Source organism: Neopsephotus bourkii, unplaced genomic scaffold (assembly GCF_033783945.1).
Source record: "Neopsephotus bourkii isolate Nb327-2 ecotype Australia unplaced genomic scaffold, CSIRO-AGI_Nbou_v1 NB_272, whole genome shotgun sequence".
Classification (NCBI taxonomy): domain Eukaryota; kingdom Metazoa; phylum Chordata; class Aves; order Psittaciformes; family Psittacidae; genus Neopsephotus; species Neopsephotus bourkii.
The window spans coordinates 2,841,613-2,869,440 of NW_026900781.1; the positions used below are offsets into that span (position 1 = coordinate 2,841,613).

The 27,828-nt window shown below is 39.2% G+C and overlaps 1 protein-coding gene across 3 annotated transcripts in view; it reads left to right on the forward strand.

The window, feature by feature from the left end:
* The window catches only part of DCDC2 (doublecortin domain containing 2), a 55,973-nt gene that overhangs the window by 22,081 nt on the left and 6,064 nt on the right, over window positions 1–27,828 (forward strand). For all 3 annotated transcript variants that reach the window (XM_061346388.1, XM_061346389.1, XM_061346387.1), the window contains 4 exons: window positions 2,686–2,832; window positions 3,525–3,579; window positions 6,262–6,457; window positions 19,920–20,020. In XM_061346388.1, coding sequence (XP_061202372.1) covers window positions 2,686–2,832; window positions 3,525–3,579; window positions 6,262–6,457; window positions 19,920–20,020 — 499 coding nt within the window. The remainder of the gene's footprint in view (window positions 1–2,685; window positions 2,833–3,524; window positions 3,580–6,261; window positions 6,458–19,919; window positions 20,021–27,828) is intronic.

A 27,828-nucleotide genomic window follows, 5' to 3' on the forward strand; every position in this document is an offset into this window, starting at 1 on the left:
CTGGGAATTTGGGGATATTGGTCCCACAAGTTGTGTCTTTGCTGTCTCCTTTGTCAGCCTGTATGCTTGCTTTATTTTGGCTGCCACTTTCTGGCTTGGATTCAGGAGGGAAAATGGAAGTCGACTGACATCCCACAGGATAAGTCCTGAGTCATCCCCCAGTGACCAGAAGTGACCACAAGGACACCTTTGTTGTGTAGTAGTAGCCAGAGAGAACTCAGCTGGTCTGTGAATGGTTGTGGTCAGGTGGGTGGGTAAAAGACTTCAGAACTAAGTGTCACAAAAGTTTTGTGATCCTTGTTAAGTCAATAGTTATTTATGTGTTTGAAGTGCCATTTTTTTTAAATGCATTTTTGATTTCACTTTCATCTTGAGTGGCTGATTATGTTTGATTCAGTTATCATTATTTTCAGGGTGAAAAATACACTAGAAATTTTCAGATGATCTCTAACATTTTGGGGAGTTATATTAAACAAACAACTTTGGTGCATTAAATATAATATTAAAATGCAAGCAAAGTGGAAGATTGAGAAAAAAACTTCACAGTCATGTCTGTATGAGCCCCTATATACCTTCAGCACAATACAAATATATAACACAGTTCATAAACTCTGGTACATTGATTTACTGTTTTATCCTGAGTTCCCCAAAGCAAAATGTAATCTAGCAAAACACAGATTAATTCAGAAATAAGTTTATTGCTGATTTTAGACTGATTGTTTTATTTTGATTTTTGTGTGTAACTGATGTTGTAAAACATAAATTGTTCTTTGAATTGCTGGCATGCCTGTGAAATGCTTGCACTAAAAAGTAAATGTAAGTAATACAAACAGAGTGCTTCAGAGTTGGCATACTTCTTCATAAGAAGCAGCAATGTGATCAAGAATTTAAAAAGCTGCAATTTCACTTTTACGAACTTTCAGTCTTTGCACTTAGAAATCCAAGGAACTTTCATATGGCAGGAGGCACCTAGAAAAGCAAGGTACTTTAATGAAGGGAACTTAAGAAAGACATGGACACACTGCAAGCACAGCGAAGGGTCACAGAGATCATAGAATGAGAAAATTCTTTAGGTTGGAAAAGACCTGTAAGGTTGTAATGTTCAACCTTTGACCAAGCACTGCCAAGTCCACCACTAAAACATGTCCTTAAGCAGAAAATATGTCTTTTAATAAACTTCAGGGATGGTGACTCAATGCTCCCCTCGGCAGCCTGTTCCAGTAATTAACAACCCTTTTGGGGAAGAAATTTTTCCTACTATCCTGTCCTATCTGGCACAACTTGAAGACATTTCCTCTTGTTCTGTTTCTTGTTACTTGTGAGAAGAGACTGATCCCCACCTCACTACAACCTCCTTTCTAGTACTTGTAGAGAGCAATAAGGTCTCCTTTGAGCCTTTTTTTCTCAAGATTGAATAACCCCAGTTCCCTCAGACACTCTTCAAAAGACCTGTGCTCTGGACCCTTAACCAACTTCCTGACTCCAGCACCTCAATATCTTTCTTGTAGTGACCCTGCTGTCACACTATTTCTGATAGAGGCCAGGATGCCTGGGCACAAGCTGGCCCATGTTCAGCAACAGTCAGCACTCCAGACCCTTTTCCACCAAGCAGCTTTTCAGCCACTCTTCCGCAAGCCTGGAGTGTTGCATGAGGTTGTTGTGGCCCAAGTACAGTACCCAGTACTTTGCCTTGTTGAACCTCATATCACTAGCCTTGGCCCATTGATCCATCCTGTCCAGATCCTTCTGTGCAGCCTTCTCACTCTCAAGCAGATCAACACTCCCACACAACTTGGTGTCACCTTCAAACTTTCTGAGGGTGCACTAGTTCCCCCTGTCCACATCACTGATAAAGACATTAGACAGTACTGACTGACTCCTGGGGAACACCACTTGTGACTGGTCACCAACTGGATTTAACCCCATTCACTACAACTCTCTGGGTCTGGCCATTCAGCCATTTTTTACCCAATGAGCAGTACACCTGTCCAATGAGCAGCAAGTTTCTCCAGGAGAATGCTGTGGGAAAGTGTCCACAGCCTTTATTTTATCCTGTAAGTGGGTCACCTTGTCATAGATGGAGATCCAGGCTAGTCAAGCAAGACCTGCTTTTAAGAAACCCATGCTAACTGGGCCTGACCACCTGTTTGTCCTGTACAAGCTTGTACAGGAGTGAGGTGTTCCTGCCCATGGCAGGGGGGTTGGAACTTGATGATTTTAAGGTCCTTTCCAACCCTAACTATTCTGTGATTCTATGCTGTGGTAGGTGGACAGGTCCTGGTTTGCAGTTAGGTGGCCATGAACGACTAGAGCACAGATAGGAGGTGGAAAGTCGTATGAGTGGGGTGAGGAACTCATGTAATAGATCCCTTTCAAGGTGTCAGGAGAAAGACATTAAAGACCTTCTAAGTATAAAATAATTTATTTAATTTTAGAAATTATGAGAGTGTTTCATCTTTCATAGCACTTCATATTTCATTAGCTTTATATAAATTGTGATTTAGGTCATTATTTTGCTCTGTCTTTCCTTGTTATATTGTGACTGATCATTGTATGGCATCTACGATACTTTATTTGGTTTCATATCTGGAAATTCAACATGATTTAGTGCATTTAGATTAATATAGCTTTCAACTCAATGCACCTAACAGGGTTTATTATATTACACATTTTCATATTTTTCAGACTTTACACTATAGATGGAAAGCTTGTTCAGAATGGGTCAGACTTGGAGAATGGGCAAATTTATGTTGCAGCAGGTAGAGAAAAGTTTAAGAAGTTGCCGTATGGTGATCTGCTGTTCCGCAAATCTGTAATGAGAAGGCCACAGGGGTAAGTTCTATAGGTGTGTGGTTTAATTCTCACATGCCTGTGTGTGTCAATATCTTTACAAAGTACCACCAGTAAAGTACAAAATCATAATGAGGAATGGATGGAGGGATAGATGGATGGGTTAGTAGGGATGTAAAGCTATTGATAGCTTTTGAGAAAGTTGAGAAGATGAAAATGAAAGAAAAAATGGAAATTCAGAAGACTATTTCAGCTCATAAATATGCCATTGAACATGTATCACAAAACAGTATTATTGTGACTTTTCTTAATTTGTTGGGGTTTTGTTTGTTTGTTGTTTTTTTTTGTTGTTGTTTTTTTTTCCCCAATTGAACTATAGACAATGTAAATAATTTGAAAGTGTTTTGGGAAACAGCATTTGCAACAAAGGAATTTAAGGACATTGAAAAGCTATGTTGATCAACTGATGTAAACCAATTATTTTTTTAATTGCTGGAACTTTTCATTATCATAGTTACAGATATCTTTCACTTAGTAATTCACTGAATGCTGCTCTGCAAATTTTCCGTATATGAAGTATGCATTGTGGGGAAATGTAATGTTTGTTAGTAAAAATATACAACAAATAAAAGAATTAACCCTGTTGCCATAGCTGATTTGGCATTATCTGACTGATACATAATGTCTATGGTAGTGACAACATACCAGTTCTAAAATATGGCTTATTTCTGCAGTTCTAAAGCCTCTGCACTACCTCCAATTGTGGGATCTCGAAAGTCTAAAGGCAGTGTAAGTATCAAGTGCCATAATAAAATGTTTCTAATTTTGCTTAATTCCAGTAGATGGAAAATCCTTGTCCTTTGGGTTTTGATTAAATCTGAAGTGAAAAAATCCACAGCCACCTGGTGGTATGCTTATAAAAGCTTGATGAATCTGTAGCTATTTGCAGTGACAATTAGACAGAAGAAATTTGAGAAAATATTATTGCAATAATGGCTGCTTTATTTGTTATAAAACCTTCCATAGCGAAGTTCAGCTGCTGCCTTGAGGTCTTTCCCATAAACCATGGCAGTTATCTTTGTGTGTTTATTTATTTATTCATTTAAACTAAATACATAGAGGAAAAACACAGAACCTTTCAAAAAACATCTTGCAGAAAATGGTGTTTCTGCATGCTGAGTCTGAATAAGGCTCTAAACCAATTTCCTATCTGATGTTTTGTCCTAGCTAACCACTAAATACAGAGCTTGAGCCTCCACTGTTTTGTAACTTGTATAGCTACTTATATAGGTACAAATGAGTCCACTGTGGATTTAAAACAGTGCCAAATCAGAATGTAAGTATCTGTTTGCACAGATTCTGTACAAGTGCTGTTCACTATACAAGACAGTGGAAAGTCAGATTCACTGTCTGTCATGATAATTGTAGTAGTTGATCATGTCCATTCAGTGTTTACAAAACAAAAAAATGTGGAGCCACTGAACAAAATAAGCAATAAAATATGCTGTTCAATTCTGCTGAAATTCAGTCAAAGATAAAACCTCAGTAAAGAACATAGTTTCAAGTGCAGTGTGGTTTTAAGATGTGAGCTTTGCAGTTCTAGCATTTGTTAGCTTTAAATTCTTGCCTCTTCTATTATTATTTTACAACATGGACAGAAAATTATTTGATACTTTTATTCACTGGGATTGTAATACACACTAATAACAAGTGTCAAAACGTAAGGAGGCAGGAATACCTACTGCTGCTCTTAAATATGTAGTGCAACATTTCATGGCTTGACTTCGCGAACGAAGATTTGGGAAGGGCATTTACCCACGCTTACTACAGGCGCGCTGATGACTAAGAAGGCCAATGTGGGATAGGCAAATCCGGCTACAAAAAGCACAGCAGAAGGTCTCCTTGGGTGGAACAGGTGGGACACGATTCTTCCTGCGTTGTCTTTTCTCCTCGAGACTAGTTCTTCGTGAACTCTCAAAGGAGTCAGCGGCATTATGTATGGTGTGCCTCCAAGTCTCCCGATTGGAGGCCAAGGTGGACCACTGATGGTAGTCAATATGGCCAAGGCTAAGGTATTGTTTCAGGGAGTCCTTGTATCTCTTCTTTGTATAAATCATACAATTGTTTACTTCAGTTTGATATCTATTCTTTATTACTATTATTGCTTGGGAGTAACAGTCTCCAGTTTGAATTAGAAGAGACTGAAATATTGCCATGCCATTATTTCTTTTTATAGAGAAAGGATAAATGGTAGATTTGATGGTATCGGTAGATAAAGGGTAGATTAGATGGTAAAAGCTGTTTAAATAAGATATTTTAAAAGGAACTGATTTCTACTGATTATGTGAAAACTAGCAGAATCACATTAAAATGTAGTAATGTATGCAGGATATTTTAAAGAGATGCAGGATTTTGTTCAGGACTTATTTTTCTGAAAGATTTAAATTTTATATAGTATTACCTTCTAACTTAAGCAGTGAGGTGAAATGAATTGTGTATGACCATCACAGAATGAAAGGCCTTTCTAGTGGGCAAGTTCTAAAATGGCATGAATTGTTCATGCAGCTACACTAAGCAAAATAGTGAAGTAGAATTTATTTGTCTTCTGTGATTCAGCTAAGTCAGTGATAGGTGAACAGTTCCAGTGTTTGGCAGTACTGGATTAGGAAGAAACTGCATGTGCTGTTAGAATGGCAAAAGTAGGAGGCAGTGGTGAGGGTGTTCAGTTGGTAAGGTCTTTGTAAAGCCTGGAGTGATATAAACAGAACCTATACAGTTCAGATTTTTATGATGTTGATTATGAACAGATTTACACTGAAGAAAAGTGTGGGCAAGTAGTAAAATCTCTGGCTAATACATGCAGGATCATACACACATCAGAGCAGTAAAAGTACAGACCAGGTTTCTGGTTCTGTTTCTAGATACGTTACAGAGCAAGCAGAGGAACTGGCTAATGTCTTCAGAGGTGATGCAGAGGTGATGTGTGGGCAAACCCCTTTCTTAGTGTCCACTTGGAGTCAGTGTTGCTGCCAGACTGTCATCCTCTTTGATCTGCTTTTGACACTTAGCTTAATGCCCATGCCTCATTTAGACAGCCAATGAATCCTTACAGGTTGTATTTGTTACATCTTGTGACTTTCCACACATATGCATAGATGAGATATAGCTGTATATCACATGCATGCATGTAGATTCCCCTAGCTTTCTGTTCATCAAATGAAACATTATTTGCCTATAACAAATGTGGTGTTTTCTTCTAGGCATTGTTGAGGAACATTTAATCAGTTGGATCCTATAGTAAGTTGATGAGATAGTTACAGTTTTCTGGATAGCTTATCACTTTACTGATTTAAAATTAATATGCTTCTTTAACACTTGACAATCCTTAGCATTAAAAAGTTGAATTAAAATGGAAACTAAAAAAAATAATTGTTATTTGTATCAATGATAACTATGTACACTTATTTTCAGGGAAGTGATCGGCAGTCTAAATCTACCACTGGATCCAGTGACCCAGGAGAAAACAGTTCCTCACCTCAGTTTCCCAAAAGGAAAGACAAAAGAAGCCATAATCCGGAGGATTCTGTGTCCAGACGGCACTTTTCTAACAACTCCACTAAAGTAGAACAGACAGTGACAGATTCCACGGGAGTCCTTCAAGATAATGGTCAGTACTGAGATAGACACTATTTTACACAGTGGCTTTTGCTCTTCAGTTAAAATTCATTGAAACAGTGAAATAATATGCTTGTATAGCTCTTGAATTGCCTGTTTACTCTGGCTAACTGAATTTACAAAGGTTCTTTCTGCTTAGGAAATGTACCTATGCATAACCGCTACTTTCCTGGCTTTGTGTACCACAGGAGGCTGTATATAACTTTTAGTATACCTTGGAAGTTAAACTAATACAATCCTGTCTTCGTGTTTTTGATAAAAACATAATAGAAAACATATTTTGAACATTTTCCCACAGTTCTGCCCTACAAAAAAGTAAAGAAAAGGAGTTGGTCTGCCCAAAGGAAAAAATGTCTTGTATTTCACCATTACAATTAACCACTAAAATGCACCTGTAAGATTGTTAGTGATATTACACAACTTGATTACTTTAAGTTCTTCAGTGTACTTAGTATATATTTCCCTAGGATGCGATGATGCCTTTCAGAGATATAGGAAATGTTGAGATTTATAGCTACAGTTGTTTAAGTTTACCTTTGTCTTTGGGAATATTTGGAGACAGCATATCTGAAATAATTTTTTGAAATTGCTAGTGTGGTAGCAGTTTTTACAGCTGGAACTGTTCTTGAGCAATATACTAATTGTAGGGTGTGCATAATTCAGATAATATAACTTCACTAGGTTTTATGCATGCAGATAGATTCTTTATTTTATTTGTTTTCTATTGAATCTTAGGAGTGTAAAAGAGGAGTTAGCATACTGTACCATGTTTGGTAACCAAAGTCTGTTGCTGTATGTTCCTTTTTATTGTTCTTTCCCATATAAATGAATAGCAGGCTTCTCTCTGGAAAAGCAAAGCAGTAGGAAATAAACACCTACATGTGGGATTTGAAGGACTTGAATTGCTCATCTGGGGTTTTTTTGCCCTTATTTGTCTGCCTGTGAGAGACAGCAGCACTTGCAGGCAAAATTTGAGGAAAGAGGACAAATCCTGACAAATCAGAACAAAGGTCTTTTTACTCGAGTCAGACCCTCTGTGGGAGCTCCACTGCAGTCAGAACTTAGATTCACCTTGTGGTGAAGTAGTTCAAAGAAAATGTACTATATTGACCCCACAGAGACATCTACACAGTTGTTGTCTTCCAAGCATTTATTCTGGTCACACACAAAGATGTAGTGACCTGAAGCACAGGCCAGGCAGGCTGTAGGAGCTGTGAGCTGTTAGTGTGGAGTGCTGCAACTTCAGTATCCTCCTGCCCAGCCAACCCTCTTTGTCAGAGACTGCCCTTGACAGAAAGCCAGTTGGACCGTAAAAATAGAGTGTTGCAGAGATCAGCATTCCACCTTATTTCTGTTCTTTACTATTTGAAGGGACTGAACTGCTGTGTGATTTGTGATGATGTTAAACATGACAAAGGCATATTATTTTGTGAATTTATAGCCTGTTTTGCTATTAATTTTTTTCTTTATTCCTCATTAGCTGAATATTTTTCACCTGTGGGACTATCTGTTGAGTTAAATATAGCACAGGAGCTTGATTAAGTATTTCCACCAAATTATCTATCTGCAGGTGGGAAGTGGAAGTTGTTAGCTGGTTGATGTACATTTTGAAACAGAGGTAGGTGATAGTCTCCTTCAAAAGCTTTCCCTAGAGAGCCTCATCAGTCAGATCAGTTTAAGAGCCCACTGACTACAACTCTGTCAGTGGGGTATGAGAAACAAGAAGATGTATTGAAGTAAGCAAAGCCCGAAACACTCTGCCCTCATCAGCATTGGCATTGTTTTTTGGTGCATCACAGGAAAGTCACCTGGCTCAGTTTTCACCTGTGCAGCCCCTTCTCTACAGAGAAAAAAGAGTTCACAGTGGGCAAGTCTCACTACCATGCTTCCTTGCTAATGAAAGAAACAAACTAGTTTGCCTCTTTCAAGCAGACCAGGTTGTGGCTGGCTTCTCTTCCTGCTTCTTTTGACATACTAAGCTGACCTTTATCATACCACCGAGGAAGGAAAGAAATGTTAGAGATCTGCAAACACTGAAAACATTTTCATACTCACATGACCTAACATATCTGTATCCTACAGCTTGTTGTTCATGGCTCAGTTGGCTGCTTGGGTTTAACCTGCCTGCCCATCTCATGCCTTTCAGTACATCTGAATATATTTACCACCTTCTTGAAAGAAGAATCATAGAATTCTGTCATTTTCAGTTTCATTTTAGAGTAAGGAGTCTTATTTTGAGATGGAGTTATATTTTTGATGGAGAGCAAGCAGCCAACTCCAATCACAGTGATAATGATTGCTTTCAAGTATTGTTTGGGTTAAGTATAGCTTCACTGTCTGCTCTGAAGGCTCCTTGCAATTCCTCAGTTGGCTTTGCAGATTTATTAAAAAAAGCTCCTTCAAATTCAAAAAATGGAAACACTCATCACCATCATATCTTTTTTTATATATTTTTATTTAATATTTTCCTGAGGGACAGTGAGAAAGACTCTTGGCATTTTAGTTGGCTGCATTTGGCTGTCACTGATGAGGGATTAATTTATTTTAATCGGAAACTAATAAACCACACAGTGAGTTTATACATGCACATTTTTTGAGTGTACGGAAATAGCTATAAAGAAAATATTCATAGTAGGAAAGAATGCATCCCATATTCTTCGCTGTCCTTTTCCCTGACAGTTTAGCAGTTATGTCGAACCTTCTCTCTTTTAAATGCCTGATTGTTTGAAAGTGATTGTTTCCTGGGACTTAACATCTGAAGAATTATGCTCATACTGTATTTAAAGCTTAACCTAATCTTCCAATGGTGTTTAGTTGGGCTAACTGTGTATTTAATTTGATTTTTTTCTTTTAACACACTAAGAATTTCACCAGCATGCCATTCATATTAAAACTGATCCATGTCATAATCCTCTCAAATCAAGATGATTAAAGAGTTTCTTAGTGTTGAAAACTCTTTGTGCAAGACTTAAATTCACCACTGCTAGAGCAAATCCAGTAGACTCTGAGCTGGTGGTTTGGTTTTTGTAACTTATAAGATATGCTATTAATGTTATAATTGGACTCTCATTGCACTAGTAGAACCTAATTAATATTGAATATATTATATGTAACGGTAATTGCAGCTAGAAATGTGAGGCTTAAAGCTTAGACTAGTGCAGCTGGTTTGGCATAATTAGGGCTTATAAAAGTGACACCAAAGGCACATTTAATTATCAGCATCTTGGTTTAAAGTTTTGAAAAATACAAACCCCAAACCTAATTATTTTTTCATTTGTGCCACGTTCTGTAAAGGATATACTGTAGGAAGTTGAACAGGAAAGTAAATTCAGACATGTAGTAGAAAATTCTTGTAAGGAAACACCCTGACTTTAAAGCCTATTCCATTCAAGTGCAGTAGTTTAATTGTGGTCTCACAGCTTGCAAAATCACTCCCTACTCCCCTCTGAAGTATAAAACAAGTTCTAAAGATAATAGAATGTGATGTTTGAGTTCTCACTAAGATTTGGAAAAGTACTATACTGGACATGGGCTAAGCTACTCTGCAGTTTTTCAGATCTAGTTTTGAGTATTAAAAGGTCTTAAAAGTCAGCAATCATTTCAGTTTCCTGGTTTCACTGTTGGCTAAAAAAAGAAGGAAAAGGCCAACCCTTAATTAAAGGGGAAGCTACACAGACCATCAGGTATGGGAGCCACTCCTGCTATCATGCTCTGAATTGCTTTCAATAAAATTAGAAACTTGCCAAGGAGTATAAACCTGGATAGCTGAATATCGGCTGTGCATTGTGAGTATTGTTTGTGAACATGGTGAGTTTTTTATGTTTGCTTTAATAGAATGAATATATTGCGAAGCATAAAATGGGCAAAATGAGCACATGGTACTTGGCAGCAGGAAAGCCATGTTGCTTAACTCGTTGCAGAATGGAGTGTAGGTGTACTGATGATCAGTTTAAAATAACTGGACCAGGACAGGCATTTCAGGGCTTTTGCATTTTCTCTGTGAGAGTTTAGCCCTTAGGACCCAGATGTAGAAGATATAAGAAGGCTGAGTTTTGAAACAGGCATGGAATTAAAAAAGATGTGGCTGAATGGAAGCTGCTTTATTAATTTCAAAATGCAAATTATTTTAATGATCTGTAATTTAAACAAATGGATAAATTAGATGCTTAGAAACATGGAGAATAAATTATGTGAATGACCAAAGTAGGGAGAAGGAAGAAAAAACCCTTGTATTGTGACATGCAGTCCTTTACTTGTGTACCCGGTTATGTGTAAGGATGACTGAGCTATTGCAGCTGCCTAAGGCAAATTTTGTTTTGCTCTACTGTTAAGACATTTCCTACCAGTAAAGGAGACAAGGTGAAGCTCTAGAAGCACCTTTTGCAGTTTCTGTTGAGGTAGTCACATGTCACCAATCTATAATTGTATGAAATCTTCTTAGAAATTCAGTGTTTTCTAACAGAGGAACTAATTGCTTAGAAGCCTGAGGCTGCAATAGTTGAAGAAAAATATATATTTTTTAATATTCAGAACAGTTTCATATGTATATTGCTACCAGTTTCTTTTTAATTCCATTACTTTTTCTTGATAGAAGTCTTAGGCATACAAACACATGCAAACCTATCACCAAGGTAGTGGCTTTTTGTTGGAAATGGGTCTTGTACAACAGTGGTGCTTTAAAATAGAAAAAAAAAAAAAAGAAAGAAAAACCCAGAAAATGCTGTTGGGTACAGGCATAAGCGCACCTGTCCTCCCTATTCCTCATAGCAACCTAGTCAATATAACGAGCCACAAATTTTTTCCTTTTTGTTTTTAATTTGACTTAACATTTTTATGAGCCAGTCTCTGTGGTAAGTCACATTAATTTTTTTTTTTTTAGTCAGATTAACTTCCTTTCTTTCATACAGAGCTTGCAGTTAGTAAATGCCTCTGATTTCCATAAAATATTCAGGGCAGGCTATTATTATAATGATTTTTTTTTTATCCCTCCTAGTAAACTTCAATCAGTTTAAAATTTGGAATGCATTAATAACTGCATAATGTTGTAATTTGTGCTGCAATAAATGTTTTACAGATAATGCTGGTTAGGAAAGGCGCTTATATAAGAGCCAGTAATTGCTATGCTCAATTATTTTAAATATATAGATTTTTTATGAGCTGGTTCAGTGTGTAACTCAATTACTATTTAATAAAGTCATATAACTTATCAGTATTCCAGCTGCAATACTGAAGGGCGTCAGACAGAAAATGATCTTGGCACTTTAGACAAGGTCTGCTTGGTTATACATGCATTCATTGCTTTTTCTATACATATAGAGTGAGTGCACAATATACCGAACATCCATGTATTGAGACAACTGGTAACGTGTCAGGTGAAGTGTTGTTAGTCAAAATGTTTTGGGTGTTTGCTTTTACTGGTAAGTAATCTGTTCTGCTCTATACCTATAGGGAGATTAGCTGGAAGTATAAAATATGTAGAAAATTCCTCTGAATAGTCAGTGGACTCTCTTTCACACAAAGGAATTCTCAGGAGCTGCAGATCTGTCATAGCTGGCATGGGTGAGGGGACAGGGCAGAACAGGTAACTCTGAGGATCCTTGGCTATTAAGAACCATTATGCAAGAAGCACAATTTACAGCAGTCTTAATATTGTCTTAAACTGCATTGGGTTTATTTGGACATTTGCAACAAAGTCACAGAGGTGAAGTACTGTAGGAACACAGAACCACCTTGTCTTATCTTTGGTGAAACCAGCTGAGGACCCAGCTGCTTACTTTATGAAATAGACCTTGGCCAGGTACAAAATCAGAAACCCCACACCCTGTTTATCAGACATCATCCTTTCTAATGCAGACGTGTCCATGCTGCCTTTCTCCTACCCACAGCCTCTGGTCCGGCTCTTCAAAGAGCTGAGCCTTCTAAGAAGATTCTCCCTCATGTAATGTTACTGCCTTTTTCACATAAAACTGTTCTCTTGATCTTTCTTACTGTTTGTGTGGTTCCATTGCTGCTAGCTGCAGAGGTCTGCCATAAAGTAGATGCTAGTGTTTCAACAGCTGTTATCATTCCACTTTGCTTAGGGCAGATTGAGTTGGTTCCCTGCTTTTTTGAGACACTAGCTATCTCTCTTCAGTGCAGTGTATTGGGCTCCATGTGTTCCTTTTCCTGGTAACCCTCACAAGGCTTTGGGGAATTCAAAGCTTGAAGCAGTCTGTGTCCTCTTGAGATTCATCAGTCTTTCTCTCCGTGGGATTTCAGAGCTGAAGAAGAGGTCAGATAGGGCATAACTCTTAAATAAGCTCCATAAGAAAGCACTTGTGCTTTCAGTTTTCATTCATCCCTTCAGCCTGAAACCAAAAAATGCTGTAAGAATTCTTTCCACAAACTGTAGAACCACTAACTGGAGTCTTAATAAATATTGTTTTTGTAGGAAATAAATAAGTAACCAAGAAAAGTACTTGTCTGACGACAGTGTGCATTTTTTCCTGGTTGGTTTTTGCTGCACTTCTGTCACTAATGAGTATGTGTGGGAGCATCTGAACATAGAAATTCAATTGCAGATAAGTACTAGTAAAATGACATTCCTCTAATAAGGCTTTCATGAAGGAAGATTCCTTTAAGAAGCTTAAATTCTGAAGCTTGAATGCTGAAAGCCGGTTTTGCCATAAAACGGAGTAAGGTCAAGGGACCTGTACAGGAGGTTCAATTCTGGGGAAAAAAATGGCAAGATGGATGTTGCCAGATCCCCACAGATGTGACCAAGAAGATTACAGCAATGTCTCCACCAACGCCATGGTACTGCCAGGGCGATGCTGTGACTCGGATTCAAACCCAGGTTGCTGCAGCCACAACGCAGAGTACTAACCACTATACGATCACGGCGTGCTACTGAGTCTCCATGCATCCTTGGCATAGACTACCTCAGGAGAGGGTACTTCAAAGACCCCAAAGGGTACCGATGGGCTTTTGGTATTGCTGCTTTGGAGACTGAGGAAATTGAGCAGCTGTCCACTTTGCCTGGTCTCTCAGAGGATCCTTCTGTTGGGGGGTTGCTGAAGGTCGAAGAACAAGTGCCAGTCACGACCACAGCAGTGCACTAGTGGCAATATCGCACCAACCAAGACTCCCTAATTCCCACCCATAAGCTGATCTGTAAACTGGAGAGTCAAGGAGTGATCAGTATAACCTGCTCAGTCCCATATGGCTAGTGTGAAAGTCCAATGGAAAGTGAAGACTAACGGTAGGCTATCGTGGCCTGAATGAAGTCACACCACCATTGAGTGCTGCCGTACCGGACATGCTAGAACTTCAGTATGAACTGGAGTCAAAGGCAGCCAAGTGGTATGCCACGACTGATATTGCCAATGAATTTTTCTCAATTCCTTTGGCAGCAGAGTGCAGGCCACAGTTCGCTTTTACTTGGAGGGGTGTCCAGTACACTTGGAACCGACTGCCCCAGGGGTGGAAACACAGCCCTACCATCTGCCATGGACTGGTCCATACTGCACTAGAACAGGAGCAAGCTCCAGAACACCTGGAATACATTGATGACATTATTGTGTGGGGCGATACAGCGGAAGAAGTCTTTGAGAAAGGGAGAAAAATAATCCAAATACAGCTGAAAGCTGGAGTACCTGCTGGCTTGCTCTTCCTTCATTTCTCATTCCTTCAATCTTCTAGTCTTCCAATGCACATAACCTGTTTTTCTGCCTTCCTGCCAGTGTGCTAGACACCATTTCTTCCCTTAGTCTCCATTTGTGTTCCTCATTTTTCTGTTTAATCTTGTACAGTTTCTCATTCCACACATTCCTACTAACACTACTGTGCATCATCTCTCTCTGTTTCTGTATCCTCCAGCCTCTGAGTGTCCTCTCTCTCCAGTTGGCTGCTCCTCCTGAATGCCTTTTCCCTCTTGTGATTTGTTCTTTGCCCTTTTGCAGGTTCTTCTTTCTCCTTCTTACCTGAATGACTGAACAAGACCCTGCTTTAAAATAATCAGAAATAATGCGAGATCTTTGTTTTGGTTACCTCACTTCTTTCTGTATAGGGTATAAAAAGTAATTATTTTTAGCTTAAGACAGTCTGTTTTCATACACGGACTGACAAAACCCGAAAAATTCCAGTCTGTTTTGGTTGTCTGGGCACTATGGAAAAATATCCTCACAGATTAAGACTTTTGGTAACATTGTGCTTGGCCTGTTGACAGAAGTAGCACTTACTGTGGCGTGGAGAACTAAAAAAACCTAACTGCAATAAATCCTCTGATTTACACTTGTCTGCAAAGCTGTAGGGAGACATTTTGGAGCTCAAAGTGCCCTTGAATTATTTAGTGCCATTGTATTCTACTCAACTTGGAGCAGATGCATAGATGCCACACCTTGACTATAAGGATTAGACCTACCTTCCTTTCTTACCCCATTTTAGAACTTTTCTGACTCAACGTTGCCATATCCCTGGTTGTGGCAAATTCCCATTTCGAGGCACAGAAAGTCAGAACTAGCTTTTGTATGAGGAGTATATGTAATCTAAAATATTTTATGAACCATTTGGGGTAGGCATAAATGTTCACTCTAATGGAAATGCTGGGAATTCTCTTTTCAGTAAGGTACATTACTTATTTCTAACTTCAGCAGAGATTGCAATATAAGCCCACAATATGGAAGGCAGACTTGCAAAATTTTTTTTCATGTAATTTATAGTGTTTTCTAAAATGCAGCCTTTTTTTCTCCTCTCTTAGAGATGTGTGTAGAAACTGACTCATGATTCATAGAGATGTGAAATATTACATCAATAAGATACTTTTCATCCATTTTTTCAATTCCTAAATAAAAAACCTAACCCTTTTGCTTGGGAGGTGCTGAGTAACTCACAGCACTGGTAATAATGGTTAATGTGGTCTGTGAACTCCTGCTGACCGGATCTTGGCACAGAATCACATAAACAAGTAATACGTTGGCTTTTTACTTAGCTGCCCTGCTCCAGATATTTGTAAATTCACACAAAAAAAGTCTAAATCTGGTTTGAGTAGTAGCACTAGTAATGTTTATAATTTAAGCTATTTTCTTAATGCTCCATTTAATCAAGGTTTTTTTTCATAAAGTATTTATAAAATCATAGAATAGTTAGGGTTGGAAAGGACCTTTAAGATCATCAGGTTCCAACCCCCCTGCCATGGGCAGGGACACCTCACACTAAGCCTTGTCACCCAAGGCTCTATCCAGCCTGCCTTGGACTTCGCCAAGGATGGAGCATTCACAACTTCCTTGTGCAACCCATTCCAGTGCCTCACCACCCTCACAGGAAAGAACTGTGAACTCCTTATATCTAATTTAATCTTCCCCTGTTTAAGTTTGAATCCGTTACCCCTTGTCCTATCACTACAGTCCCTAATGAAAGAGTCGCTCCCCAGCATCCCTATATGCCCCCTTCAGATACTGGAAGGCTGCTATGAGGTCTCTACCAGCCTTCTCTTCTCCAGGCTGAACAGCCCCAACTTTCTCAGCCTGTCTTCAAACAGGACGTTCTCCAGTCCCCTGATCATCCTCGTGGCCCTCCTCTGGACTTGTTCCAACAGATCCATGTCATTTTTATGTTGAGGACACCAGAACTGCACACAATACTCCAAGTGAGGTCTCAGAAGAGCAGAGTAGAGGGGCAGGATCACCTCCTTCGACCTGCTGGTCATGCTCCTTTTGATGCAGCCCAGGATACGGTTGGCTTTCAGGGCTGCGAGCGCACACTGAAGCCGGCTCATGTTCATTTTCTCATCGACCAACACCCCCAAGTCCTTCTCCGCAGGGGTGCTCTGAATCTCTTCTCTGCCCGGCCTGTAGCTGTGCCTGGGATTGCTTCGACCCAGGTGTAGGACCTCGCACTTGGCATGGTTAAACTTCATGAGGTTGGCATCAGCCCACCTCACAAGCGTGTCAAGGTCCCTCTGGATGGCATTCCTTCCCTCCAACGTATCAACCGAACCACACAGCTTGGTGTCATCAGCAAACTTGCTGAGGGCGCACTCAATCCCACTGTCCATGTCAGCAACAATAATGTTGAACAAGATCAGCCGCAACACCGATCCCTGAGGGACACCACTTGTTACTGGTCTCCAGCTGCACACTGAGCCATTGACCACAACTCTTTGTGTGCGGCCATCCATCCAGTTCTTTATCCACCGAGTGGTCCATCCATCAAATTGATGTCTCTCCAACTTAGAGACAAGAATGTCGTGTGGGACAGTATCGAACGCTTTACACAAATCCAGGTAGATGACATCAACTTCTCTACCACTGTCCATCAGTTCTGTAGCCCCATTATAGAAGGCTACCAAATTGATCAGGCAGGATTTCCCCTTAGTGAAGCCATGCTGGCTGTCACCAAGCACCTTGTTGTTTTTCATGTGCCTTAGCATGCCTTCCAGGAGAATCTGCTCCAAGATTTTGCCAGGCACAGAGGTGAGACTAAATGGTCTGTAATTCCCCAGGTCATCCATTTTCCCCTTGTAATTCTTTTACCTGCAGGAGAAAAATCTAATTAAAGTTAGCTCTGTACCAAAATCCTTTTATATCTAGATGCCAGACAATCCCCATTTTGGTTGAAAGACTTGGGGACCTTGAAGACAAAGTTGGTATTACAGAGCCTAAATGGAATTATGGTGATACTGAATGCTGTTTTCTCAGAACTGATTTCACTTCTTATAGTTCAGTGAGCCAAGGAATCTAGGACAAGGTTCTTTTCTCATGTACTTCAGAGAAGGCCTTGAATTAGGAAAGTCATCATGGTAGCTTTCAAGGAACACATTATATTTTCCTCGCAGAATATGGTAGTGATCTATATCTCAGTTGAATGTCTATGATGAGAGGCCACAATGATAATATCAGATAAGAGAAACTGAACCTTCTGTTCCTTAGAGAGCTCAGAAGAATGGGAAATGTGAAGTGCATTGTTTGAATTTGTAAAAAAAACAACGCCCAACACTGTCTTGTTAAAGGGGATCTGTAATGAGATATGTACGCAAAGATTGTGCAAGATTTGCCATACTGCCAGCAAATATTGGATGTCCTTAGCTGGTGTCAATGGTACATGCTACAACAGATAAATTATATTTAATAATCTACAAAAGAAAGGGACTTAGGAAAAAAATATTTCCATGCTAGGTATGAAGATGGGGACTTTTTCAAGATGAGTGTGATGTTTAGAGTAAGAGTATATCCAATAATCCTGAGAACCCTGTGGTATTTCCAGCACCAATACTTTCAGAAGACAAGTAGTATAGATCTTTTGGTGGGGTGGGGAGCGGAGGTTCAACGGGGCTGATGCTCAGGTACTCCAGGTGCTGTATCCATGAGAAAATCTGTCTCCAAAGTTGCAACCAGCTGTACAATTCTGGAATATCATTGTGATGTTCCATAGACATAGACTTTCTTTGTCTTAATTTTAAACTATGAGAATGGCTTTCATTTCTGCTGCTTTTGTCAGTGGCCTGTCAGTAGATATCTGAAGCCATCTGGATGAGCTGGCACCTTCCTCCCAGTTAGCCATTTGCAGTGGTATGGTAAGCCTCAGAATTTTGTTCCCAGGGTAAATGCTTTGCTTGGCTTTTGTGGTGATGAGAAAGTAACTGGGAAACTGTTGTGGTTTAAGCTCAGTCATAAATCAGCCATGCAGTCCTCACTCACTTCCCCTCCCTTTCTTCCCCCTGCTCCCGGAGGGATGGGGAGGAGAATCGAAAGAATGTAATTCCCATGGATTGAGATAGGAGCAGTGCAGTAACTAAGGTATAACACAAACCACTACTGCTACCACCAATAATAATAATGATAAGGGAAATAACAAGGGAAGAAGATACAACACCACCACCCGCCAACCGATACCCAGTGAGACCAAGCAGTGAACTAAACCTTCCAGATAACTCTCAGTTTACATCCTGGGTGTGACGTGCTGTGGTATGGAATACCTCTTTGGTCAGTTTGGGTCAGGTGTCCTGTCTCTGCTTCCTCCTGGCTTTCCCTCCTCCCTGGCAGAGCATGAGGCTCACAAAGTCCTTGGTCAAACTAAAACATTTGAGAAGTAACTAAAATCATCAGTGTTATCAGCACCGTTCCCAGGCCAAAAGTGAAAAAACACAGCACTGCACCAGGTACTAAGAAGGAGAAAAAATGACTGCTACTGCTGAACCCAGGACAGAAACTAGCTTCCGGAGTAGTCAATGCTGCCTTTTAATGCAGGTAGATTCAAGATTTCTCTGAGTCTTGGGGTTTTGTCCATTATTTTTCCTCCTTCTCAGTTCTTCTGTGAATGGTTCAGTGCTGCACGAGGGCTGTTTATTTAATAGCGTCCAGCAGTGTAGATCAATTTGCATTGTCAGTTGATGTTATCAAGTTCACATCCTTTTATGGAGAATTAAGAGTCAGTCTGAAACAGCACAAATATATTTTCCTCTTCCTTACTGTTGTTATTTATTATGTTGGATTTGAACACATCAGCATAGGACCATCTGCCTTTCCTAAATAGATAGAGGGAGAGGGGTTATGATTTGGAGTAACCTGTGTTTTTAATTTCTGGACTGTTTTCAGTTTGGGATGAAGGAAAAGGCAAATGTGTCTCACCTGAAATTCTTTGCTTTCTGTATGTACTTACCTACACTCTCCTAGTTAACTGACACTGAAAGACCTGTATTCGAAACTTTGATGACCCCTAGTTATTACTTACAACTGGGGAAAAATTACCCAAACTAAATGGTGTAAAATCTTTGCAAAATTGAATATCATTGTAACCATTAACCTTGTTAGTTAGCAGTATGCGCTTTTTTAATGTGAGTATGGAGTTTCAGCTATAGTTCCAGCGTGTGCCCAAGGGTGGGGAGCAGCATTAATCCCAACTGTTTCTGTTAATCTTTTACTGATGTCCTGTTTCATGATTTTTATAGTTTACTCAGAGCCTGAGATTTTTGCTAGATTTGTGTGGTAGTGCTAATTACTGGAGGGTATAATTGACTGCAGAAATAGAAGAATATGATTTTTATAATGTATTAAGTTCATATTGACTCCTGACGTTTGTCAGAAGTGAAGGAACTTCAGACCTAGAATATTTTTTAAAGGAAAGAGTTTCCTTTACTCTTTACCTTTTTCCCTTTTCCCATTTCTTCTTTTCTCCTTTTCCCCTTTTTTACACTTTTCCCCTTTTTTTACATCTTTTTCTTTTTTTACCCTTTCCTCCTTTCCCCCTTTCCTTCCTCTTCTCCAAATGGTGCAGCATGTAAGTATTTGTTATTAAAAAGGAAAACAAATTGACAATAATGGGAGATTGAAAATTTCATTAAAAGAACTGTATAGGGAATGGTGGGTCAGCTCAGATATCTGCTCTCAGAAACAAAACTGAATGCAGTTCAGTAGTTGTGCCACACAGTGTCACAATGGGACTTCACTTCCTTCCACTCTGTATCTTTCTCATTATAGGTGAAAATATTTTCAAAGCCAGTGGAGATGGGTCTGAAATCTGGGGAGCAGCTGAAGTGCAGGAAGATGAAGATACTCGTGTAGAAGTTCCGCTGGACCAGGTTTGATCAAGCTCTTTAAATAAATGGATTTATTTGGGGTTACAAGTTGTGTGCTGGTTTTCTTTCCCATTTTCTTTCAAGTGTACAGTTTAATTATGTAGGGGTAATTGTAACAGCTCAAAGATACAGCTTCTTATCTTGTTAATATGTTAAGTATCAGGTACCTTTTCATAGGCTTCAGAACTGCTTTGAGAGCCCTTGCTCTGAGAGCCCTTATAGTGCCTTAGAAAATCAGGACTCCTTGCTGTCACAACCTACCAAATAGATCCACCTGGATCTCAGTCCATTCATACTGGTGGAGCAGGGTAAAGGCACTATGGTACAGAATCAGTGTCAGAATTCCTGAAGTCTTGAACTACAAACAAGTGTGGATTTATCTGATTTTTATTAAAGCTGTCAGCTGTTGGAACAACATAGTACTTAGTTGGCCAAAATTTTATTAATAAGACTTAGGTGCAATAAATTGGTCTTTAACATAAGATTATATCCTCTCTCTTTGATTTGTTTTTAAAAGAAACTCCTGTCAACTGAAATAGTACAGGAAGTAGGTAAGTCGATGTTTATTTGAAAAGGGAGTAGAGCTGCTTAAATTATTTGCTGAAGAATTACCTTTTTTCTTTCTTCCCCCCCCCCCCCCCACTTTCTTGCTTATGAATTGCTGATAAGACAGTTCTCTTTCATCTCACGTTTGCAGGAATTTGCTACCTTGTTCAACTTTGTGTCCAGTCCACAAGATGTTGCACTGTGTTTTTTGGTATCTGCTAATGATAGCTTAAGGCCAGCCACCTAGGCCACAAAACAGTGTTTCTGATACGTGCTGCAGTGTAAGGAATTACATTTTACCCAATAGGTTTCTCAGGCTAAAAATAATTCCAGAAAAGTAAGAGATTCTTAGGCATTTTCCTGACTTCTCGTCAGCTCAGTGATGAGAACTGCTGTCAGTGTGAGACTGTAAACAAATGGGAGGGAATTGAAAATAGTTGTTTGTAAATACACTTTAATTACTCAGGGTAACAGGATGAAGCACAAACGATCCAGGAGATTCCTGGACTGTGTCAGAGCCAATTTTTTATTGTAAGTAGTGGGATACATGATTAGGAGAGGCATTCTGCTGGGTTTGCTACTCATCAATAAAGAGTAACTTACCGGGTTTGTGATAATGGCAGCCTTAGTTGCAGTGGCCATGAGATGACAGAATTTAAGCCACTGAAGAAAGTGGGGATGGCAAATAACAAAATAAAAATCCTAGAATTCAGGAGAGTGGACTCTGCCTTGATTGGCAAAAGGGCAGGCATGATCCTGCGTGAGGCTGTCCTGAAGTGCAGAGGAGCATGGGAGATGTGGTTGATCATCAAGGGTATTTCCCTTAAAGCACAAGAATTAGCCTCATGTGCAAGAAAACTGGCAGGCATAGCAGGAAGATGCTTTGAACAGAGGACTCTGGACCTCATACTAAAAGACTTGGGAAGGTGAGGAACTACTAAGGAGCAGTATGGAGACATTGACTGGGCATGCAGGGGTGGAACTGGAGAAGCCAAAGCTTGTTGAGAAATGGAAACTAATGAATGTGATTCTGAATAACCAACAATGGATTTGCTATGGGCACATCATACTTAACCAGTCTCTACATTAGTGATGAATAATTGGCTCTGTGGATGAAGGGAGAGTAGCTATCATCATTTATCTTGTTTTCAGCATAGACTCATGTATTTATAGAAGCAATTGGAAGAAGTGTGGTAGATATGGGGAGGAAGATAACCTTAAGGAAGGTAGGGACTAGATCTGTGGGCTACAAAGTGGATGAAAAATTGACTGGTTCGACGGGACTTAAAAAGTCAATTGGTTGAAACTGCAATTCATATGAAATCCAAGAATCCTGGAGATGGCTTCCTTACTTCTCCATGGAGATCCTACAGTGGAGGCAACGGCTCTGCCCATTCTGCTGTGTGTCTCACCAGTTCACTTCAGCCAGAGGACAGTGACCATCATCAGGGAAGGAAGAACAGTTAACTTTCAACCAACACTTCTGTAGTTGGCAGTGGTAGCTGTGGTTGTTAGAGTTGCCAGTGAACATGGATGTGCTGGCAGTCTTGCAGTGCTAAGAACTTGCTTGATACCTCTAAGCTCGTGTACAAAAGTGCATGCATTGTCCTTAGATGGAAATACTTTTTGGTTGCTATCAACTGGTTTTGCTACCTGGACAAGGAGCTGAAAGCAGGTGTGTTTGGGGGAGCAGATTTTAAAAAAACAGCCATTACACTACTAATAGTCTGATTTAAATTTTCAGAAAACCCAAACAGAGCACAAAAATTTATTTAAACTCAAGCCGTGATGTATTTATCATTTCAAAACTTCATATATAGTTTGCTAGGTAATCTGGCAAGAAGTCAGGTCCTTCTGAATAGCGCTGAGTACTTTTTGTTCCCAGATAACTGAGATTACTCAGACCTTGGAATCATTTAGCATTTTACATGTTCAGATTCTCATTAATGACCATTTTAAATTGTTTTAAATTCTGTGATGTAAAGCTTTATAGCTTTTTCTTATCTAAACTGCTGTTTCTGTTATTGCTAGAAATATGGAAAAGGACAGCCAATCAGGGCTTGACTATCTTGCATTATGCACAAATATTCACATGCCAGGTTTCAGTAGAATGCTGGCACTTCTGATATACTATCATTTCCATCAGCCACATAAATGAGGTGGTGAAGATAGAGCTTAGTCTTTTTTTTCTTTTTATGCACCTTCTCTGTGTTGCCATTTGCAGTACACTGTTGAACAAATGCCAGATTAGCCATTAACTAAACTTAGTGTAATACTGGCTAGACAGCTGCTTATGTCCTACTCTGTAAAATGCTGTCTGCCAGCTGAGAACACATTAAAAGAACAAGATTTGCTTTACTCCAGACTAGCTGACAGTTGTAATTGAGCATCAAGGAGGAAAAATCAGTTTTCTGCCTAAAACCAAACCAGACCCTTCTGTTCTATATTCTGTGTCAGGGTTTCAGCTTCCAAATGCAAAATTGATAGTTTCTTCTTTTGACATGCAGACTTATTCCAGGTTGGTTGTTTACATCTATGTGTCAACATTCATGGTAATGTATGGCAGACTATGAAGTCAGTTTTGCAAATAACAGAGAACAAGGTGGTTTTATTGCAGTTCTTGGTAGGGGCACAGCAAAAAGACAAGTTTCTTATTTGAGATGGTAATTAAGTGTGTTACTTTGAGTTTGCTGATAATAATAGCAATATATTCAAAGTAACTCTGAGATAGAAAATCTAACTTTTCAAAGCTTTCAGAATCAACTACTATAATTTTATACAAGTTGTGAAATACAAAGCCAGCAGTTGGTTGTAATAGTACTGAAATAACGCTGCAAGTTTTGCATTTCCATAAGCAGGGTTGGGGTAAGCATGAAAGTCATGAGACGCTGTCCAGTGTCTGACCTCTACAAGGAATTAATGCATGTTATGCTAGCCTACTTTGCCAGGGGGTATATGATACTGACTATTAAGATTTGAGTGGTGGTGAATGAATCTGTTTGTTTGGGATTTGGTTGTGGTTTTGGTTTTGGTTTGTTTTTTTTTTTTTTTCTCCAGATTCATTATCTCAGTCTTCTCTCTGTGTTTATTTGTAAGAATCACTGGATGCTAAATTCATCTAATGGGCACTGATTTGGGGTTTTGTAGATGTTCAACTCTTAGTTCTTTCAGTAGCCATATTCTTTCTATTACTACAGACATGTCCACTGATTAATGCAGACCTGATGCCACTCATTATTCCCCATTTCCTGGGCTGTTATGTGATGTGAGATTGTGTAGCTCCCCTAGGTGCTCTCTGCAGCTGGAGTGTATCATCAGTTGCAGAAAATTTGCACCTTTCATTTGTAGTTTTCATTATGAAGTGTACATTTTGCTTTAGAAACCCAAGATTCACCTCAGTGAGCAGAACAGAATGTTTTTTTTCCCTGTTGCTGAAGGCAAAATGTTAAAGCTTACAGTGATTCAACAGTAAAACAGGCTGACTGCTTGAAGAGACATTCCTTGATTAAAAAGGTTAGGACCTTTCACGATAAAACATTTTGCATTGCATCAGTAAGTATTTCAAAATGACATTTGCAAAGAATACATGCAGAACTTCATACGCTGAAATTTTGCTACGAATGATGCAGCTGTGATCTAAGGCTTCTGGATGCTGAGTGCTGACAAGCCAGCAGATAAGATTTTCACGGCATATTCCTCTTTCAGCTCCACTGATTTACACTTTTTTTTTTTTTTTTTACGGTTTCTCTGTGTGAGATAGGAAACTTGCTCTGGTTGGTTCATTGCAGCTCAGAACGAGAAGAGAGATCTTCCATTGGTTTCTGTATTGGATGACTGATTTCTGAAACTATAGCAACAGGGTTTGATCTTTTCTTTAAAGGCCTGCATGACCAGTTCTTGGAGGGCCTTCACGTCTTCAGAATGAAGCCTGCAAACACAGTTCTGTTGTAAAACCAGTGTTGGTACCACTTTGACAAAAGTTTCCTTTTTCTGTGTGCGCCTGTCTTGAAAAGTTCTAGCAATCATAGAGCAGACAATTTCTCAAATTGCTTAAGATTCAGGGCATTTTTCATTCACTATAGAAGAGTCTTTTTCTGGAAAAAAAAAAAAACAACAAACAAAACCAAACAAAAAAAAAACCCAAACCAAATACATTTCTGTAGCCCCTCAGTAGGGCTTCTTTTTAAATGCTTATCAATCTCTTCATTGTCTACAGGGATGCTCAGCAGAACATGCTGTATTGTGAAGCTTCGGTAAATTTTAATGTACACGTGGAAAATGTTGTGGAAAAACTAGACATGGTTGTCAGTGAATAGCTGAAGAAAAATATTGTTGACTTAGTTATATCTTAGAGAAGTAAAGGTCTGATCAGATGTTTTTTTCTCTACCATGTCCATAATGTGATAGAGGAATTATGCATGCTTCCAGTTACCACAGATGAAACCGAGGAATAGTGTTTGAAAAACTGTTTTTTCTACACTTCAAGTTACATAGTTTCCATTAATTCTAGTTAGATTTCTTGGTGCTATGTTCTTATGAAAAAATTACACTCTTTGGACTCAGGTGCTGCATTTGTTGTTAATAAAAAAATTAAAATAATGCATCCAACTGATAAAAAGGTTGGAGTTTAAATATTGTGGGGATAAAGACGTTTTGCCCTCAGGAACAACCATTACATTTACTATGTGGGAAACGTAAACCTGATGAACACTTATCTATTCATTTACTTGTTTTTAAGAGCCTGGGTTTTGTAAATGATGTGGAAGAAAAGAGGGCTGCTGTCACTTAGCAACCCTGTCTGGTTCGGGAACAAAATGTTTTGCTGTTGGAATCTGTGCAGTGCAGCTACCAAGCATTCCTGACTGGGTAGGAGCAGGGGCAGCTCCGTTGTGGAGAGGTTTGGTGCAATCAAAGTTAAGTGTTCCTGATGCTGCATTTCTGAGGTGTATTCATGCCGGTATTTGTGACCATTAAGATTTTTATTGTCTACCTCATTGTTTGTCTGTTGTGACCATTAGCCAAGTAAACATTTGCAAATGGCTTCAATAAAGCAAAATTATGTTTTACTTTAATGGTACAAAATAATTTCTACCTTAAATGATTTGTGATACTGCACTTTTCAGTATTCTAGTATCAGTCATGTACAGACCTGAGAGGTTACATTAGCATCCCTAGAGGAAAAGAAGCCAAATGCTTCAGTGTCTTAAGATTTCCTGACTTTTACTGCTTTTGAATGATGATGGCATTTGGTAATGTAGTTCTTAATGAATGATAGCATGATGAGTGTAATTAGAATACATCTTTCTTTTTTAAACACTCTGGTTTTGCTGAGATTAAAAATACCATCAAGCAATCATACTTCTTGAATGCAAAATGAAATTCACTCTGTTCCTTATCAACCTGCTAGTAAGTCAGGAGGTTTCCAGAAGGCAGGCTGGGTCCATGTTTCCAGCATGAAGTTGAGAATGACTTCAGTTGTTGTAGGTGCCTTTGGTTGAATATGCCTTTCAGTATACATATATTGTGTCAGCAAGTCTTCTTATTGCTTGTCCGTGACAAGCAAAGAATTGCGCTGACAGTTGTGAAGGTATGACTTGAAAACTAGTTGGTTTACTAGTGTACTTTCCTCTGGGAAATTGCAAAAGCATCATCTTCACTTAAAAGATGCAGCCAACAATACAAGAAAGGTTACTTCCTATTTTCTTGCAACCATACAAAACACAAAATTACAAACCTTACTAGGAGTAGTTGTCATGTTCTGACTATGGAAAGAATGAGGATAATTCATCACAGTCACTTGAAAAGTCCCTTTTCCTTGAAGGCATTTACTTCTCTGTGAAAATTACTTCAAAGAATAAGAATGTAATCACCTCATGCTTCTGCAGTTTGGTATTTATTGCTGTCATGTTGAAGTTGTGCTGCTGGCTTTTTGTTAAATGGACACAGGCCTAAAGTAACACATGAACCTGTATTCTGCAGTTCACTACCGTATGCATGTTTAGTTACCCTGGGCTACAGCTGGCAGGGTGCTTCCAATATGAATTTTTAAAGTGCTTCTTGTTCTCTGTTATGATCCTGGATTCTCCCATGACAACATGTTGATACTAGTATTTGATGCTCATGTTCATTTCATTGTTTTACAAAGTGGTCATAGATCTTAGTCACTTAGGTCTGGAGGTATAGCTGGTTCTGTGGATTTGAGATACCAGGAGCTTTCACAGCAATCCAAATGTAATGTGTGACTTCCTCTGAGCCAACACACTGACTGAAAGCTGAACTCTGATTTCTTGAGTGCAAAGAGGAGTGGCAGAGTCCCACATATGTCTTGGCTATGTAGCCAGTACATTCCACATAGGAAGCTCTTACTCAGAATATTCTGTTTATTTAAAAGTTGAGTGATGAAAAGCTAAAAACTAAGATATGATATGTCACTGCTTTTCCTTGCATATATTGCTGACTTCTAGAAATGAGTCTGATGATTTCTGCATGGACACATAGGTCTGAATCAGCATACCTGTTTTGTTTTCAGTATGCCTATCCTGATTTATTGACTGAGAGAAAACAGTCTGCAGTAATTTTGTTGTATATGTAATGGGCGTTTTTTACAGTTGTAGGTAGAGGGGTGGCTGAAGTGTGTAAAATTCAATGAAAAGGTTCCCATTGACTCCAGGGGACTTTGAATTGTACCGTGACCCAGCAAGAACGTTTTTGGAGGCTTTAGCTCACTATTTCAGGTTCACTGAAATCACTGGAACTGTTCTAGAAAATAAAGTATATACAACATTTAGAGGCTTTAGACCATTTGCTCTGTATTTCCTGCCTTTTCCTGTTTTCCTTCCTGCCTGTATATATAAACATCGTTTTCCCCTAAATATCAAAAATTCAACTTTTGCTTCACTTTCTCAGTGAAGAAGGTGTACTTAAAATAGTGGATGCTAATTTATGCATAGCTAGTAGATCAATAGAAAAGTAAAGTGTCACACCTTTTATGTTAAAAGCAGTGTATGATGTGGTGGTGTCCTTTTACAAGGGCATGTAGTGACAGGATAGGAAGAAATGGCTTTAAGCTGAAGGAGGAGAGATTTAGATTAGATATTCAGAAGAAGTTCTTTCCTGTGAGGGTGGTGAGGCCCTGGCACATGTTGTCCAGAGAAGCTGGCTGCCCCATACCTGGCAGTGTTCAAGGCCAGTCTGGACAGGGCTTGGAGGAACCTGTGTGGTGGAAGGTGTCCCTGCCCATAGCAGGGGGTTGGAACTGTATGATC